Raw genomic sequence first — 18,555 nt, 5'->3', positions numbered from 1 at the left:
GTAATGGTAAGTAGGATACTAAACATGTTCAAGAGTATATAAACATAGAAAATTTGAAAAGTTTAATGAAAGTTTAAACCTGTTTCTAAGAAATAGGTTTCATATGAGCATGGTTACTTGGGATGAATAATGTTGTTTCTCCTAGTTTTTTGCAATGTCTGAAATTAAATATATACGTATTCTTTCCTGAGACCTAAGTTCACCAAAAAATGATCTGAATAAAGAATATTCTTTTTGACTTATAATAATAAAGGCTTTCAGGCTGTGAGAGCTTTCAGTCAGATCAAATCAAGCCAGCCTCATAAGCATTCTTCAAGGGAACTAGTAGGTCAAAGAATGTTGATTCGCAGGAATCAGATCTTTGAAAACTCCCTGCTTATTCTGCCCACCCAGTGCCTCCAGTCTGCTGACTTTCTTCATAAAAAGCAATAGTGTGGTATTTTTCAAGTTAACTCAGAGTAGTAGAGACACAAAATAAAATATCTCATACACCACATGGCTTACTTTTCTAATAAGAATCATTTTTCTTGAATAAATGTTCCCTAGACTGCTAGGAGAATTTTGGTTAATTTCCAGAGTTTTGAAACATTTATTTAGACATTTGCCAGTTTCCTCATGACTTTTATGAAAGACAAAATTTTCAGAGGCCTTAACACAAAAATGTTGGTTTATTTTCACACTGACACCTCATATTTAATCCAGAATGATCTTGATAATCAATTACAAGTGATACATCCAACAACATTGTATTAAAATATCTCTTTATTAGAATTGCATATTTCAAGCACTCATTTTCTTTAAATATAATTTATAAATTTTATTCATTTTGAGTTTCAAGACATATAAAATATGAAACCTGGGTTTCATATTCATCCCTTCCTCATGCTTGGACAAGTACACAGTCCCCCAATTTCCCAAAAACAATTAGTTACGCTTCAGTAGTCACATCGGATATATTATACCAAAAAATCATCACTAAAAACCATGGGGGGGCTGGAGAAATAGTATAGCCAGCAAGCAAGGCACTTGCTTTGCATGCTGCTGACCCAGTTTCAATTCTGATACCCAAGAAGGTCACCTGAGCCCCCCAGTAGTGATCCCTGAGCACAAAGTCAGGAGGAACCCCTGACCAGTACTGGGGGTTCTCTACCCCAACAGAAAATAAATGGGGAATTTTGAAAAATATACATTTAAAAATTCAAATGAAACCTACAATATCCTAACAATTTTATAAAAATAAATTATAAAGTTGTTAGAATAGGTAAGATTCAATCCCTAATATAAACATTACATTATATAAATAAAACAATTTTGTTTTAGAAATAATTTAAATAATTAAGTAATCCATCACCCCAAGATTATAGTTGCAAAGGCAATGCAATATTAAATTGTACTCACAGTTATACTTTGCAAACCTTTTCTGAATTACTTCCCAATGGAATGGGAAAAATTCAAACTAAATTCAAAGAGAACATTACATAGGTCACAAGTTTTTAAAAATTAATTTCAACCCATACTTTGTTACTTTATATCCCCCAGATGAATGCAATCTTTCTATGTCTATCCCTCTCTTTCTGACTCATTTCGCTTAGCATGATACTTTCCATATTGTACCACTTGTATGTAAATTTCATGACTTCATCTTTTCTAAGAGCTACATAGTACTCCATTGTGTAGATGTACCAAAGTTTCTTTAACCAGTCATCTGTTCTTGGGCTGAGATCAGCACCAGGAGGATTACTCCATAACTTAGAGGCCAGCCGGGTATCCTAGAGGAAAGGGCTATTCAGATAGAGAAGGGAGCACCAAATAAAGGATGTTTGGAGGATCCTCCCAGGAGGGGAGATGCATGTCGAAAGTAGACTATGGACTGAACATGTTTGCCACTCAATGCCTCTTTTGCAGACCACAACACCCAAAAGGAGAGAGAGAACACAGGGGATTGCCCTGCCACAGAGACGGGGGGATGGGGGGATGGGGGTGGGAGGGATATTATCCATGGTGGTGGAAAATGGGCACTGGTGGAGGGATGGGTATCTGATCATTGTATAATTGAAACCAAAGCACAAAAAATTGTAAATCTACAACTTTAAAAAAAATAAAATAAAATAAAGGGGAAAAAAAAATTAATTTCAACCCAACAACTCTGTCAAGTCCTAGAAAGGGCAATTTAAATTATTCACGGAACAAATTATTTTCATACTTAAAAATGAAAAGTACAACACATACTTAAAGATCTTCATAGATAGATGCTAGCCTCTGTATAGAGGTTATAAGAAAAGAAAGGAAGGAATGCACTCTGGGAGGTAGATAGAGAAAGAAAGAAAATAAGAGATTAAAAAGAACTACAAAAGAGAAAAAAACTATCAGAATTGACAGTATTATATTAGCCTTTTTTTTCTTTAATTTTTATTAGTGAAACACAAGACCCAGAGACTATAAAACCCAGCTCCCAGAAGCGCGCAGCTGCAAATGCAGCCATGAGACATCTTATTATCTCATTCTTACTTTGGACAACCTGGTGGGCTACTAAATGTAACCTGCCCACACGGCAGAGTCTGGCAAACTCCCCATGGCATACCAAATATGCCAAATACCAGTAACAATGATGGGTCTCATTCTCCTGACCCTGAAAGAGCCTTGAAAATGGCACTTTTTAAAATCTCAGGGCTAGGGCGAAGGAGACGTTACTGGTGCCTGCTTGAGACAATCGACGAACAACAGGATGATCGTGATCATGATATTAGCCTTGGTTCTAAGTGAGTGGTGCAATTTTTTGGCTTATATTCTGGATTACCTTGACAATGCTAGTATTATTTTCTACTCTTTCTCTATTGCAATAATAGTTTTGTAAGTAAAAAAGAAATACAAATTTGATAAAAATTCATTAAGAATTTTAACATATGATCTTTTATGAATCAGAACAACTAATCAGAAATATTTAGATTTCATTATAATGTAATTAGTATAGGAATAATATGCTTGGTTTTCTCATCAAATAATTAATTTAAATTCTGCTTCTTAGGTTTTTATAATAAAGCTATTAAATTTCACATGTCTTGAACTGAACAATCTTAGAGAATATGTTTACTAATCAATCACAAAATCATTTTCCTATATTTTGAGGTCCATTCCTATACATAACCTCTTTTAACAACAAATAGGTCCCACTGATTTTCAACCAGTCATGGCACTGAACATAAAGGCTACTTACATAGCTTTAGCTGTGTGGAAAATTTCCTAAAACTTACCCCATTTTTTGGAAAAGCAATCCATCCCAGGTCCCCCATGACAGTACGTGAATCCAATAAATTCACTGAAAGAGAAAAAAACACAAAAATGAGTGAAAATATCAAAACACATCACAATTTCCATAGTATTATTAAAAGTGCTATCACTTATGCAAATGAAATTAGATCACGCATTCATTTTGATGCATGTGAGGGTTACAATTTAAGGAATGTCATTTGGATGCAAGAGAACATGTGCTTTTTGAATAAGTAGTTGGAAAACAATCTCAGCAAAGTTACATAAACCTGTCATTAATTTAACTGCTTTCTTTTCAAACAAGAATGAAGGGAAAACAATTAATAAAATGTGGACGAGAAAAATAGTGCCAAGGTTAAAGTGCTTGTCTTGCATATTGCTTGACACCGAAGCACTGCCAAGGAATGATACCTGAACACAGAGACAGGAATAAACCACAAGCCACGAGCACCAATGGTAACACACACACACACACACACACACACACACACACACACACAACCCATTCTGAATTAATGAAATAATTATTAAAACTATGAAAACAAAATAAGTGGAAAAGAAAACCATAAAAGTTTGTTTGTGTATGTGAAAACGTGTAAAGACAAAGCCACCTTCTAAAAGCCTAGGTTTGGGGATTATGCTGCAGCCATAAAATTGTGGCTAAATGTATTGTTTTCTTCTAGAAAGCTGTTATGAAGCAATTAACAAATAATTTACATTAAACAGCAATAAACTATTCCCAAGCCTGTAACATTTTTTGAGATATTAACAAAAATCTGTAATCCAAATTGCAAATTTAATTAAGAAATAAATCTGCACACCCTTAACCAAGCCAAGGAAATTGTAGCACTTTCAAGGTTGTTCAACTGTTACCTATGCACTGCAGTCCAGGAGACAGCTTCTGCTTATTCATAAATATGGTCAAAATAAGTGGTTTGAAGAACTATCAACTAGAATTTTCAAATGGGGCTTCAATTATGACTTTTTATGCTAAAAATATGTTTAAATTCCCAGGATTGATTGGCGTTGGAGCAATAGTACAGCAGATAGGTATGTGTCTTGCACATGGCCATCATCGATATGATCCCAGCATCCCGTATGGTCTTCCAAGCACTACAAGGAGTAACTCCTGAGTGTGGAGCTAGGAGTAACCCCTAAGCAACACTGGATGTGGTCCAAAAAACTAGACACACACACACACACACACACACACACACATTTCCAGGATGTAATGCCATCAATGTCAACAGAATTAATTGATAAATATGTACATTTAAAGGCATGTGTTCAACTGTCTCTTTCTGCCACTCCATGTCTCTTTGTCTCTGTCTCTATCTGTCTGTCTGACTCTCTCTCACTCACTCTCTCGTTCACTCACTCGCTCTCTCTCTCTCATGTCCTAACAGTTTACCCAGGTTTATCCAGTACTCCCTATGAATCAAACTCTTTGTAATGTAGTCAAACTGCTTTTGCCTTGGATCTTTTTTGATCATCTTTCCAATGTATTATCTCTGTACCAGATAGATGTACTTGGCCCACTTTTGAGTCAGGGTGGAAAGTCTTCCCAAAAGGAGATAAACTGGCTTATTTCTAGCACTAAAGCTTTTAAAAACTATATTCAAAAGCCAATTTCTTGAATTTCTAACAATCCTAAATATATGGTTCTATCTGTCATCATAAACCTAGGGAACTAAACAAATATACTTAATAGAATAAAACATATGTTAAAAATAATTCTCTAAGAAAATGCAAGATAAAATTATGATGACTGAAGAATTAGTATCACAACCAAATTTAGAATTTTCTGCATATTCATAAAATATGTATTATGCCTATATATGTCATCAGTTTTTCATACAGTCAATGCAAAAATATATCCATACATAAGGAACCACAGATATAGTAAAGAGATTAAGATGTAAGCAATCAACCCACCATGATCACAAATACCACATGGTCCACCTATGCATTGCAAGTGCAGCTCTGGAATACCACACAACATCATGTGTAACCTAGGATGCCCCAAGTACCACAAGAATGGAACTCTCCATGGTCTCACAGCGAACTAATGAACAACGAAATATTTTTGTTGATTGACCCCTACCTCCTGAGCACTGTTTGGTTGTCATTCACTCACCAAAAAAGGAACCATATGTATTATAAATTAATAGTTTTTAGTAATACTAGTGTGCTGGAGCAATAGCATAGCGGGTAGGGCATTTGCTTTGCAAGAGGCTGACCTGGGTTAGTTTCCTCCACCTCTCTCAGAGAGCCTGGCAAACTATCGTAAGTATTCACCCACACGGCAAGGCCTGTTAAGCTACCCATGAATTATTCGATAAGCAAACACAGTAACAACAAGTCTCACAGTGGAGACATTACTGGTACCCGCTCAAGAAAATCGATGAACAACGGGAGGACAGTGCTACCTTGCTATAGTAATACTAGTAACATTAAGCTAAACAAAAAATAATAATTATAGAAAGCACAAATATGTGCAATAACGTAAGCATATGCTATAACATATATGTGTGTATGTTCATCCATTATATTATTAGGCATGAGCTCTTCAATTAGAAAAAGGAATGTGTATAGAAAATTTGTATCATCTTTAGTCTACTCATTTTATGTAGGCTTGGGGAAATAAGAAATAATGCATGGCATTGTTGTCTTTAGCAAAATGGATCTCACTGATATGTGACTATTTAAAACAACAAAAGTAAACAAAAGAAATTCCAACCAAAACTATCTCACTACCCACAGATATCACAAATCTACTAGTCAAATACTACAAATATAATTTCTAATTTTTCAATTAAATCCATACTCCTATTTTCTCTATATTGTTGGCTTTTTTTTCTTTAGGATCCTCTGAGAATAAGGTTACATTAAACATAAATGTCCTTGTCCTCATTTTATTTTTTTCTGGGGCACTAGGGCTATGTCTAGACATGATGAAATACCAGGGGAGTGAAGAACTTAAGTAATTATGTTTATTTGTCTTCATTATTCACTTGACTCAGTTTTGACATACAGCAACAGCCTATCAGACAAGATAAAAAGAGAGCAAAGGAAGCAAACTAAAGAACTTTTACTGGAATAGCAGTCTGCATACCAGAGAAAGAGTGATGGATAAGACACTTCCTTTGAATATACCCAACCTGGGATTGATCCCTGGCACCAAATATGGCCCACACGGAGTGATCCCTAAGTGTGGAGCCAGGAAAAAACCCTGAGCACTGCCGGGTACAGCCATAAAATCCAAAACAGAATGAATAAGATTGGTTCCTAATATATAGAGTTCAATACTGAAATCATTAGCATATACATAAAAATAATCAATAATAACCTAAATGATATTATTATAATATTGTCAAAAGAAAAATCTAGAAAAAAAGACCTTATGTCACAGCTGACTACCATTTAAAATTGTTTTCCTCCGGGAAAGAAACTGTTTAAGAAAGTTCACAATGCAAAGTATTTACATATTCCATTACTGATTTGATAATACAAAATAAAGCATCAAATTTCAATGTTTTGGGTAAATACTTCAGATTTCTAATAATACAATTGTGCTCAGATAGTACACTGCAAACTGGGATTTTTATGCTTCAAATAAATAATTGAAATTATATAGAAATATAATTTAACATAGTTTATGATGTGCACATGAAGCAATTAACATTGATGCAGACATAAATAGACCTAAAAAGACAAAAGCAATAGGTTTAAATGTGCACATAGTAATGTATATAACTAGGTAAAGAGAGAAGTGAGAGCCTTATTTTTGTACAATAGTCCCATACCTTGCATTGCTACTTTAATTTTTTCAAATTCTTATATATGGTTTCCCTTTCAAAACTGCTTCTCTTGGATGCTGTCTCTGATCGTCCTTTTCCTACATTCAGTAAAGTATTATTACTAAGTATTCTAAAGTGCCCAGTAGTCAAACCCAAAACACTGAATGCACAGAGCTACATTGATTCATGGAAAGAGTATTATGGTTGACTCATGCTTCTGAACAGTGGTTTGAGACAAACTGTTCTACTATGACTGAAATAGCTGGTCAATAGTAAGATCAAGAGGGTATGGTTGCAACTACTTATAATAGTAGTTCTCAATAGGGACATGTGACAATGTATGAAGAAATTTGTTTGTCAAAACTATACATGAGGGTGTGTGTGTGTGTGTGTGTGTGTGTATGTATGTTTGTGTGTATGTGTTTTGTACGTGTGTGTGTGTGTTTGAGGGGTAGTTCCTGCTATGGTCATTTCATGGGAGAAAACTGGCATACAGCATGTCCACTGAACCCATCACCCCAAGAAAAATATTGATTGGATAAAATGTTATTAGTGCTAAATTGAGAAACAATAACATAAACTCATATGTTAGAAAAAATCCCTACTTTCACAATTATTTGTAAAGTTTATCAGTAGTGTGATTTTCATTAATAGAAATTAATATATCTGCAGACATGCCTTATGATCTAAACAGTAATTCTATTTAAGTAAATGATAGTAATGAAACTGATCTTGTCTCAGGAAAAAGAGCATTCTAAATCCAACACTCCTAAATTATTTTTTACATAAATATATGACAAAAATGAAAGGTATTCTTATCTATTTTCAAATAAATTCTCAACACTTATGAAACATGTCATTAAATGATATTAATATTATTGTTTAATATTATTAAATAATATTAGTTTCATGTCATTAATATTATTTATGTGTCAATTTTCCAGATTAAGTTAGTTAAATATTTAAAAGGCAAGTTATGATACAGTATATAGGAAAGTGAATATTCAGAAGTCCATTTCTCCATTTTATTACTGAATTTATTAAAAGGGTAGAATGGAAGAAATAGAGTACTGCCACTAAGATATCTTCTGTGCTACAATTACAGTAATTAAATTGTTCTGAGCAGTATATATGCTTGTTGTAAATTGCAATAAATACACAATGAGTATTGATCTTCATTGTACAACTTAATTAAAACTTGTCTGGAAGAAGCCACTAATGAATATAATTAGAGAAAATGTTTGATACCACAGTTACTCTGGAAGACATTAATTAGATAACAGAAATTTTATGGAAAATGTTTTCATTATATTATTTATATTTTAAAATAACGCCATGCCATTAAACTGAGAGACATCCTTCAAGGTCATTTTCCCCCAATCACGTATAATTGCAGTGAAGATGGGCATATTGGTCGGAATTCTAATCAGTAATTAAGAAGACTGATTCTCCAGGAAAAATAGCTCTACAGGGGTCATTGAGTATGTAGTCTATGCAAATTCCTAAAGTTAATATGAGAAAAAAATCCTCACTAATACAGGAACCTTTTAATAAGTAAAAATCAGTTAACTGTTCAACCAAATAACAGATGTTAATAGAAACTAATTCAAACTAACCTTAAGTATGCATCCATTTCATTACTGAATACTAATAATTTCAATACTTTCTTGAATAGATAAAAGCCATTAATTTTTTTTCTCCTTTCAGAACAACCAAAGGGTGGCTGATTCATTATTTTTGTTGATTTTCAGGGGAAATAAAGTAAGACAAGACAATTAACAATAGAATATGCATAAGAGTCCTAAGTCCTTAACTCTGCACATTTCAACAATTTAAAGATTAAAGTGACTTATCAACTCAGATGTGGTATTGTTATGATTATGATTTTTAAATATCCATAATTTTTGTATGTCACTCTAACTCACTGCTTGCCCCCTAATATCTTGTTGAAACTAATAAACAAAAATAAAAATAAAATCAAAGGAAAACTAGTGGACCTCTTCAGAAAAAGACACATTGAGAAATACATGTTTTGAGACTTTAAAGAATTGAAAGGACAAAGCTCAAGGACACTAAATATTGCCCAATATTTAAGAACAGGCTCTTGAAAAAATGTAACCCTTAATAAAATGAGAATAGATTGCCAGAGGGCATATTCTTATAGTTATATTTTTTCTTAGTTTTCTGTGATATTCACATTAATAAAAACACAACACACACACACACACACAGAGATATCACTGTATTCATACCTTACAGTTGGAGAAGAAATCTGGATAAAAAGCAGGATAGCACTCTTCCTCTAAAGTCATTGAATCTAAGTCCCATTACATACAGTAGAATTTTGATGGATGTCTACTTATTGACTTTCACTTAACAGTATAAGAAAAGCTACTAGATTCAATTAGAGTACACATTTAACTAATCTGTGGAAATAAACCCAGATATACAGCTGTACAGGGTCTCTCAAAGGTCCCATTCTGCACAGATGTGATTTCTTGCTTCCAGGATAAACTTTTTAACTTGACAACTGCTGCAGGGAACAAAGAACAGATGACAAAAAGAGTTCAAAGGAAGAAGAAGTGTTTCCCATTGGGATATTCAATTTGTAAACTTGGTAAAAAATGTTATAGGTTTAGGGACATTTATAGATTTTAAGCATTACTCATCTTCAAGGCAAGAATTGAATGTATTTCCACAATAAATAGAATAATTATTTTTCATTACCAAGCAATGTATGTGTGCAAGCTTTATTAGATTAAAAAAATGAAAATAGGGATTTTGTGATTACTATATGTCACATGCTTTTTTGGGAATTTATTTTTTAATCATCTCAACAACCCTTTTAAACCCAAACAACTGACAGCTTGTAGTTCTGTTCATAGCTCCTACAGTATAACCAAGCAAGAAGAAATCAGGAAACAATATTTAAGGCCTCTATGACAAGCCGTGAATTATATAGCACCTGTAACTCTAATATTCAAAGACCATGATGGAAACCCTACTCATGAATAAATACATTTTGCTAGACATGTACCACACTGAGCATCATTTCAGAAAAGACCTCGACAGGATCAGGTAATTAATGAATTAACATGATTTCTTCTGGATCATCAACATTATTTTCCAAATCTATCATCACATTTCACACACCAATCCACAAATTATTTTAGTATGTTCTAACCAAAACCTGTGACCAATAAACCTCATGAGCCAGAGAAATTGTACAGGGGTTAAGGCCTGCACCTTACAACATGTGTTCTCTGATCACCACAATGCAATGGTTCTGGGTGATTACTCAAGCAGCAGCAATCCCTTAACATGGTCAGAGTGGCACCAAAAAAAAAAATTTACAAGAATAAAAAATAAAATTCATATTCTATCCTAGATGGATCCATCACATCCTCCAGAACTGCAATGGAGAAGATTTTCCATGACTTCTACTCAAATCTCTTCGATAGCCACGTCCACTTGCCGACATACCAAATTCCACAGGATGGATATGTCGTTCCCAACGTTCTCCCTTCCGAAATCCGACACACTATTTCGTCGGTAAAGAAACAAACAGCACCCGGCCCAGACAAGGTCAGACCTGAACACCTGAAGAACCTGCCATCAGTACTCAACAATATACTGGCTCGGCTCTCCACTCGCTACCTGTCTGAATGCAAGGTTCCGTCCCAGTGGAAAACCAGTAGGACCGTACTACTGTTCAAGAAGGGAGACATCCATGACATTGGCAACTATCGCCCGATCTGCCTATTGTCTGTCATCTACAAGTTGTTCACTCGAGTCATCCTGAATAGGATTGGCAGAACACTAGATGAAGGACAACCATGCGAGCAAGCCGGGTTCCGCAAAGGATTCAGCACCATCGACCATATCCACACGATAACCAAGCTCATTGAGGTTTCTCGGGAGTTCAAGATGCCGCTCTGTTTAACGTTCATTGATTTAAAGAAGGCCTTTGATTCTGTTGAGACGGAAGCGGTCATTGAAGCCCTAACCAATCAGGGCATTCAAGCCCAATACATCAGGATCCTCCGTGAGCTGTATTGCGGATTCACTACCAGGATCTCACCATTCTACAAAGAAGTGATCGTTGATGTCAAGACTGAGGTGCGGCACGGAGATACCATTTCACCAAAACTCTTCAGTGCCACCCTCGAGAACATCATGCGACGACTGGAATGGGAAGGAATGGGAGTGAAGATAGATGTTCGGCAACTACACCACCTCCGCTTTGCTGATGACATTGTTTTAATAACATCAAACATCAGCCAAGCGGCACAAATGCTGGCCAACTTTGACCGTGAGTGTGGAAAGGTAGGACTACAGCTGAATCTTATGAAGACAATGTTTATGAGAAACAGCCTCGTTCCTGACGCCCCATTTGCTCTAAATGGAATGACCATCTCCGAATGCAACAGCTATGTGTACCTAGGTCGAGAGGTCAACATGACAAATGACCTGGCACCCGAGCTGCGCAGGAGGAAGAGAGTGGCTTGGAACACTTTCAAGAACGTCGAAGAAATAGCTAAGAGGATGAAGAACCTCAGGCTCCAGGCACATCTCTTTGATTCCACTGTTCTTCCTGCATTAACATATGCCCCAGAGACCTGGGCCCTATGCAAACAAGATGAGAAGGCTATTCAGGTCTCCCAAAGAAGAATAGAAAGAGCTATGCTTGGAATATCACATTTCACTCAAATGAGAGAAAGAATCCGGAGTTCTGACATCCGTCGACGATCAAGAATCAGGGACGCTGTCTCATTTGCCAAGGTGTCAAAAATCAGATGGGCTGGTCACGTAATAAGATTTAAAGACGACCGCTGGACTAGAGCTGTTACTGACTGGATTCCACGGGATGTCAAAAGACCGTGTGGCCGCCCACCTACCAGATGGTCAGACTTCTCGTCAAGATCATGAATGATTGGTTTGAGGCTCTTCATGTTCCTGGAGCGAACAGATGCCATTGTGGTACACTAGCACACAACAGGGACAAATGGAGACGTTACTGGCGCCCGCTCGAGCAAATCGATGACTAACAGGAAGTTAAGTGATTTAAGTGATCCTAGATGATGTCATTCCATAGTACTCTACCAAGCTCACATTATTCAAATGATTTGTGAACATCAGTTTGATTTTCCCACATCTCCCTCTCTTCCTTCCTCATACATACTACAATCTGGTTTCTATACCATCATCTATCAAAACTTATGCTATAGAGTTCACTAGTCAGTCATGGAGATCTGAGTTCCTAGTTTGCCTTATCATGAGCAGCATTTCACCTTAGCCCTGATATACACACATGCTCATCATTTATTATCAATGACAATATCTTTCTGTCATTTTCCTCCTCTGCCTGGATTCTTGTCCTAATTATATTCTAGTATTACCTATAGCAGACATTCAATTCTTGACTTGATCAATATACAGCTTTTGAAGTATATTGATGACTGTACATTCTTTATCAGTGATTCTTGACAAGGACTTAGCATTGGAATGAAAAATAAGGTTTTAAAAAAACAAACATCGGGCTGGAGCAATAGAACAACAGGTAGGGTGTTTACCTTGCAAGTGGCCAACCCAGGTTCGATTCCCAGCATTCCATATGATTCCCCAAGCACCGCCAGGAGTGATTCCTGAGTGCATGAACCAGGAGTAACTCCTGTGCATCACCAGGTGTGACCGCCCCCCCCCCCAAAAAAAACAAAAAACAAAAAAAAAACAAACATGTTGGTACCAGTCCATATGTACTGAATATGATTGTTTAGGATGGAAAATAGCAAGTACATTTAGTGTTTGTTTGTGGTTGGTCAGTTTTAAAAGAAATATTAGCATATTTCGTTAAATACAGACCCTATTGGAGAAGTTCTGTCTTTCAAGCCTTGAGTTAATGACCGCCCAAATCCATATACCCAAGTTCATCCCACTCCTGAATGTCCTATCAATTGCCTCCATTGATGAAATGGTCTTTGGTTATGAACACATTCATGACACCAAGTAATTCCAAATTTAACCAGTCCCCAAACAAAGTGTCAAGAGTATCAAGGAGCCCATCCCCAGAACCACCATGTGTGACCTCTAAGCATAGAGCCAACAATAAGTCCTAAACAGCACCAGGTATGACTGACCCCCTCTGTCACCAAAATAAAATAAAGTAAAAAAATCTTCCTGGATTACCAGCAGAAAGGCAACATCCAGATACAGTCCTCAAAATACTACAGTCAGAAAAATCTATATCATAAACGTGATAACACTACTCTTATTCAAACATAACTGCTGTACCATGCAGATTTTAATACAAGTTCTTCCATAATTGTTCTCAATTTTTACCTCCAGTTTTCTCTCCTTTTTCAACATGTCAACAATAGTGAATTTATTTCAATTACAAGGATGTGATCTCACTATTGATTAGGTTCTGTCAAACAGGCTATGAAGATCTGCAAGGGAAGGTTTTCAAGTAGGAAGGATTAGAAAAGGAAAGCCCTGGCTGCTTTGGCAGCTGCAGGGTTTGGGTTATTTCCTGGAACTGAGGCATCTTTCTAGGGAAAATGAGGAGCATCAGCATGAGAGCAAAGTTCTCCGATCAAGGTCGGCAGAGTTAAGGACAGGAAATATCTAGTTCCAAGTTATATCATATAGTTTTAAAACTGTTCCAAAATTGAAAAATGTCTCATTTTGGGCTTTCAGTTAAGTGAGAAAAAAATCATTTCCATTACTTAATCCAATAGCGAAGTGATTTTCTATTATTTGCAGAAGAAGACATCTAAACTTTTTTTTTTAGTGAAACATCATAAGGTACAGTTATAGACTTACAAATTTTTGTGCTTGGGTTTCAGTTATACAATGATCAAGTACCCATCCCTCCACCAGCGCCCATCCTCCACCACCACGGGTCCCAGCATCCCTCCCACCCCCCATCTTCCCCATCTTACCCTGCCTCCTGTGGCAAGGCATTCCCTTTTGTTCTCTCTCTCTCCTTTTGGGTCCTGTGGTTTGCAAGAGAGGCATTGAGTGGCAATCATGTTTGGTCTATAGACTACTTTCAGCATGCTTCTCCCATCCTGGGAGGATCCTCCCAACACCCTTTATTTGGTGCTCTCTTCTCTTCTGAGCTTCCTTTTCCCCTAGAACGTGTGGCTGGCCTTCAAGTCATGGAGCAAAATTCCTGGTACTAATCTTGGCCACTCCTGGGTGTTAGTCTCCCATTTTGTTGCTTTATGTTCCCCAGATGAATGCAATCTTTCTGTGTCTATCCCGCTCTTTCTGACTCATTTCGCTTAACATGATGCTTTCCATGTAGTACCACTTGTATGTGAATTTCATGACTTCATCTTTTCTAACAGCTATATAGTACTCCATTGTGTAAATGTACCAAAGTTTCTTTAACCAGTATTTTGTTCTCGGGCACTCAGGTTTTTTGCAGATTCTGGTTATTGTAAAGAGTGCTGCAATGAACAAACAAGTGCAGAAGGACATCTAAACTTTTTAAGTGAAAGAATCTGCAGGCAAACGCTTAGTCTCTCTACTCCACAGTTTCTTCTTCCAGCATGTCTTGAGACTTCCAAACTCCTATTTTCAGAGGCCCAATGACATTACCAACTGAATCACTTAATATGCACTTTATATATCTATGAAATAATGTCTCAGGTGTTTTTGGTTGTTATTCCTTTCAATCTCAATATATTAACCTTAATTGTTAAGGTAACAATAAGGTAACAAAGAAATCCACTGACACTAAATTTGTCACTGACAAAAGTATGTTAGTATGTTACAGTCATAGGACACCATGAAATTATAAAGCCCATATGTTTTTCAGATGACTGTCTTGTCAGGAGTGATAACAAAACTAGTTAAATCTCACCAATGATTTAATTCTGAAGACGAAACTCAACATTATATTTCAAGTCGACTTGGAAATCATCACGTCACACAATACACACTAAATCCATACACACAAAATGCAGCTAAAACCATACCCCAAATTTATAGATATGAAATTATTCTTATAAAATGTATAAAAAAATATATTGAAAATAGATGTCATTTACTTTGATTATGCATTACTGCACAAAGAATGCATATTAGTCAAATTGCTCTGTTTGCTATTATGTGAAATTTTAGAAATAATGTTACGATGAGGATCTCAGTTCTTCTATATTTAATATCATTGATTGAAAGTAATAAAATTGCATGTGCATGAGATCAACATATGTGAGATAACTCAAACCTAACAACTAATCCTATGGTATAATGTTTTATTTTCCCGAGTTTATGGATAAGAAATTAATGCTGAGATATGCCAATGCAATGGTCCAATATCCCAGAGCTAATAAGTACACAGCTGAAGCCTAAATCTCAGTCGATCTCACTCCGAAACATTTTTCACTTTCTTTTATGTCATATTTGTCCAAGTACTGAATTTGCTCATTCCAATTTAAATGCTTATACATTTAAAACTCTTAACTCATGTACATTAAGGAATTTTATACGATCAATAAATTTTCAGTGGGATGTTATTGAAGCTAGTATTATTCTAGTAATAATATAAGATAAAAATCTTAAGATATGTTAATCAGACAAAGCAGACATTTATTCTACTTGGGAAAACCATATTTTAATAGTCTAATCACTGACAATGTGTAGTAAGGTTATAGAAAGTAAGCAATAAAGAAGTATAAATCCTGGTTTCTCAAGTTTGTTTGTTTTTGCTTCACAACAGCAAGTACTCAGGGCTTACCACTGGCTCTGAACTCAGGAAACATGCCTGGTGGTGATTGTGGGATCATTTGGGGTTCTAGGAATTTAATCCGAGCCAGCCTCATGCAAAGAGCCTTACCACCTGAATATCTCTCCAGGCCCCTTTTTAGAATTTTTAATGTTACTTATCTTGTTTTAAGTCCTATTAGCTGGGAAAAACAAGGGGGTGCATATGTACAAAGATACTTTGTCCTCATGTGTGGAAAAGCACACAAAACAATGGAAAATTCATGCAGAGTGCCGTCTTTACTTTGAATGAATCTACCCCAGTTCCTAATAACCCCCAAATGTTTATTAGAAATGTTTGCACCAACATGTAAAACAATCTATATAACAATTAGCTTTCCAGCCTTAGGATAAATGATGATTAAATCTCGGCACTCATTGAGAACAAAAGGGAATGCCCTGCCACAGAAGAAGGGTGGGATGCGGAGATGGGGGATGGGAGGGATACGGGGATCAGTGGTGGTGGAGAATGGGCACTGGTTGAGGGATAGGTACTCAATCATTGTATAACTGAAACCCAAGCACAAACATTTATAAGTCTACAACTGTATCTCATGGTGTTTCACTAATAAATTTTTTAAAAAAAAATAATGAATTCAGTATTAGGTCTAATCATGATAATGGATTAAACTGTATAGCATTGATTAAAAAAAATCTCAGCACTCATTAAACCAGACAGAAACTTGAACAAAAACACAGCATATTTAAGGTCATGGCATTTAGAAAAATGAACAATCAACTGGGTGGCTAAACAACCTTCTTTGTAAACTGAGATGTTACCCAATTTTTCCATTATTAAATTTTTATTATTATATAAACCTTTCTAGTTTAATTCCAATATCAATTTTCTAGAATGATTTCTGGTATCTAAAACAGGAAAAATAAAAAAGATATATTTTACAAATAATTGTTGTGTATGATATTATCATCAAATACCATTCATAATACAGACATGTACAGAAGGATATAGTATCCAGTATATCTTTAATAATCATAGATAGTTGACAATTAATATGCTAGTGTGAAGTTTAATTACCCATTTCAAAACTTGTACCCATATTCATGATGCATAATATCATTTTTCAGCCAGTCTATTAAAATATAGTGAATTGTATATCTCAGCAATATAGAAAATTCATGATATATTTGTAATCACTGTCTCTAGTTGACCTGATACTTAAAATCTTTCTTATCTCCTCAAAATAAAACCTAACTAGTTAGCTCTTTCTACTTTACAAAATGTAAAACAGAAAAGGAAATAAAAGAAATAAAAGTATTTTCACTCTCCATGTCTGGAAGACATTGTTTAATACTTATTAATAATCCGCATTCATTCTTTTCCACGGTATCAGACTCTCTCAACTTGAGTTTGAAGTCGCAATGCACCAAACACTAGACAAGCAGTCATGACTGGATTTAGTAAATAATGATAAAAGTTCCAGCCACAGTCATGCTTAAGACCATTCTCCACTTGTTCAGATGAGCTTCACGCATGAAGGAACCTGCAAAGGAACCCAGGTGTGCAGGACCTGGGGTGTAGATCTCCAAGCCTGCTTGGATTGGGACTGGGCCACCTCCACCCAGATCCCCCACTTTCCATTGTGTGGGCATTACACCCACCAACTGCACACAACCCCTGCCCTGCCCTGCCGCGCTGTGTAATCCTATCAACGGCCAAGACCCAGAGACTATAAAACCCCGCTCCCGGAAGACGTCTTATCTAGTTCTTACTCTGGAGAACCTACCTGGCAGGCTACCAAAAGTATCCTGCCCACACGGCAGAGTCTGGCAAACTCCTTGTGGCATATTCAATATGCCAAAAACCAGTAACAATGATGGGTCTCATTCTCCTGACCCTGAAAGAACCTCGAATGTGGCACTTTCAAAATCTCAGGGCTAGGACAAAGGAGACGTTACTGGGGCCTGCTCGAGGCAATCAATGACCAACAGGATGACAGTGATTCAGTGATTATCTTAATACCACTGAATCTGGTGGCCTTGTTCCATAAGTCGGGTCAGTGAGATAGAAAGTGAAAACAGCTCCCCAGTTTAGTTCCTGTGTCCTTATTGAATAAATTCTATAGTTGACATGATTCTTGGTTTTTGCTTTTTAATTTTTTTTTAAGGTTTGGGGCCGTAACCAGTAGTGCTCAGGGTTTATTCATGGCTCGGTATTCACAGATCACTCCTGCCAGGCTTTGGGGATCATATGGAGTGCCAGAGAATAAACCCGGGCAAGCTGCATGCAAGACAAATGCTCCACTGGCGTACAGTCTCTCTGGCACTGTACCTTCAAATTCTGAAATGGATATGATGTGTAAAGAGACATTAGTCATCTTGAGACCATGAGGCAATAAGCTTGAAAGTAAAGAAAAAGTATAATGATTCTAGTCCTCACATCATTAAGCTATGGAATCCAAACCACCAGATATATTTTGAAAGCATAAAGCATCTATTTGTTAAACTTTTTTTTTAAAAAATCCACATTGTAAATCACTGATAACTTTTTATATTATTTTTAATTTAATGATATCGTACAATTCATATAATGCATAAACAACTGAGAAAATATGGCTTATTGCTCTAATTTCTAATAACATTCTCTGGAATATTATGCCTGCAAAGAGCAGGCATAATGAGAGTTCAATCATTCAACAAATATTTATCATTTATATATATTGACATATACATACACACATATATACACATACACACA

The 18,555-nt window shown here is 36.0% G+C and overlaps 1 protein-coding gene across 7 annotated transcripts in view; it reads right to left on the bottom strand.

Moving 5' to 3' along the window:
- Nucleotides 1-18,555, bottom strand: part of EPHA5 (EPH receptor A5) — a 316,984-nt gene that overhangs the window by 281,139 nt on the left and 17,290 nt on the right. For all 7 annotated transcript variants that reach the window (XM_056111198.1, XM_056111200.1, XM_056111199.1 and 4 more), the window contains exon 2: nucleotides 3,252-3,316. In XM_056111198.1, the coding sequence (XP_055967173.1) occupies nucleotides 3,252-3,316 (65 nt within the window). The remainder of the gene's footprint in view (nucleotides 1-3,251; nucleotides 3,317-18,555) is intronic.

This window comes from Sorex fumeus, unplaced genomic scaffold (genome assembly GCF_029834395.1).
Source record: "Sorex fumeus unplaced genomic scaffold, SorFum_2.1 ptg000013l, whole genome shotgun sequence".
Classification (NCBI taxonomy): Eukaryota; Metazoa; Chordata; class Mammalia; order Eulipotyphla; family Soricidae; genus Sorex; species Sorex fumeus.
This window is presented reverse-complemented; position numbering and strand designations above follow the sequence as displayed.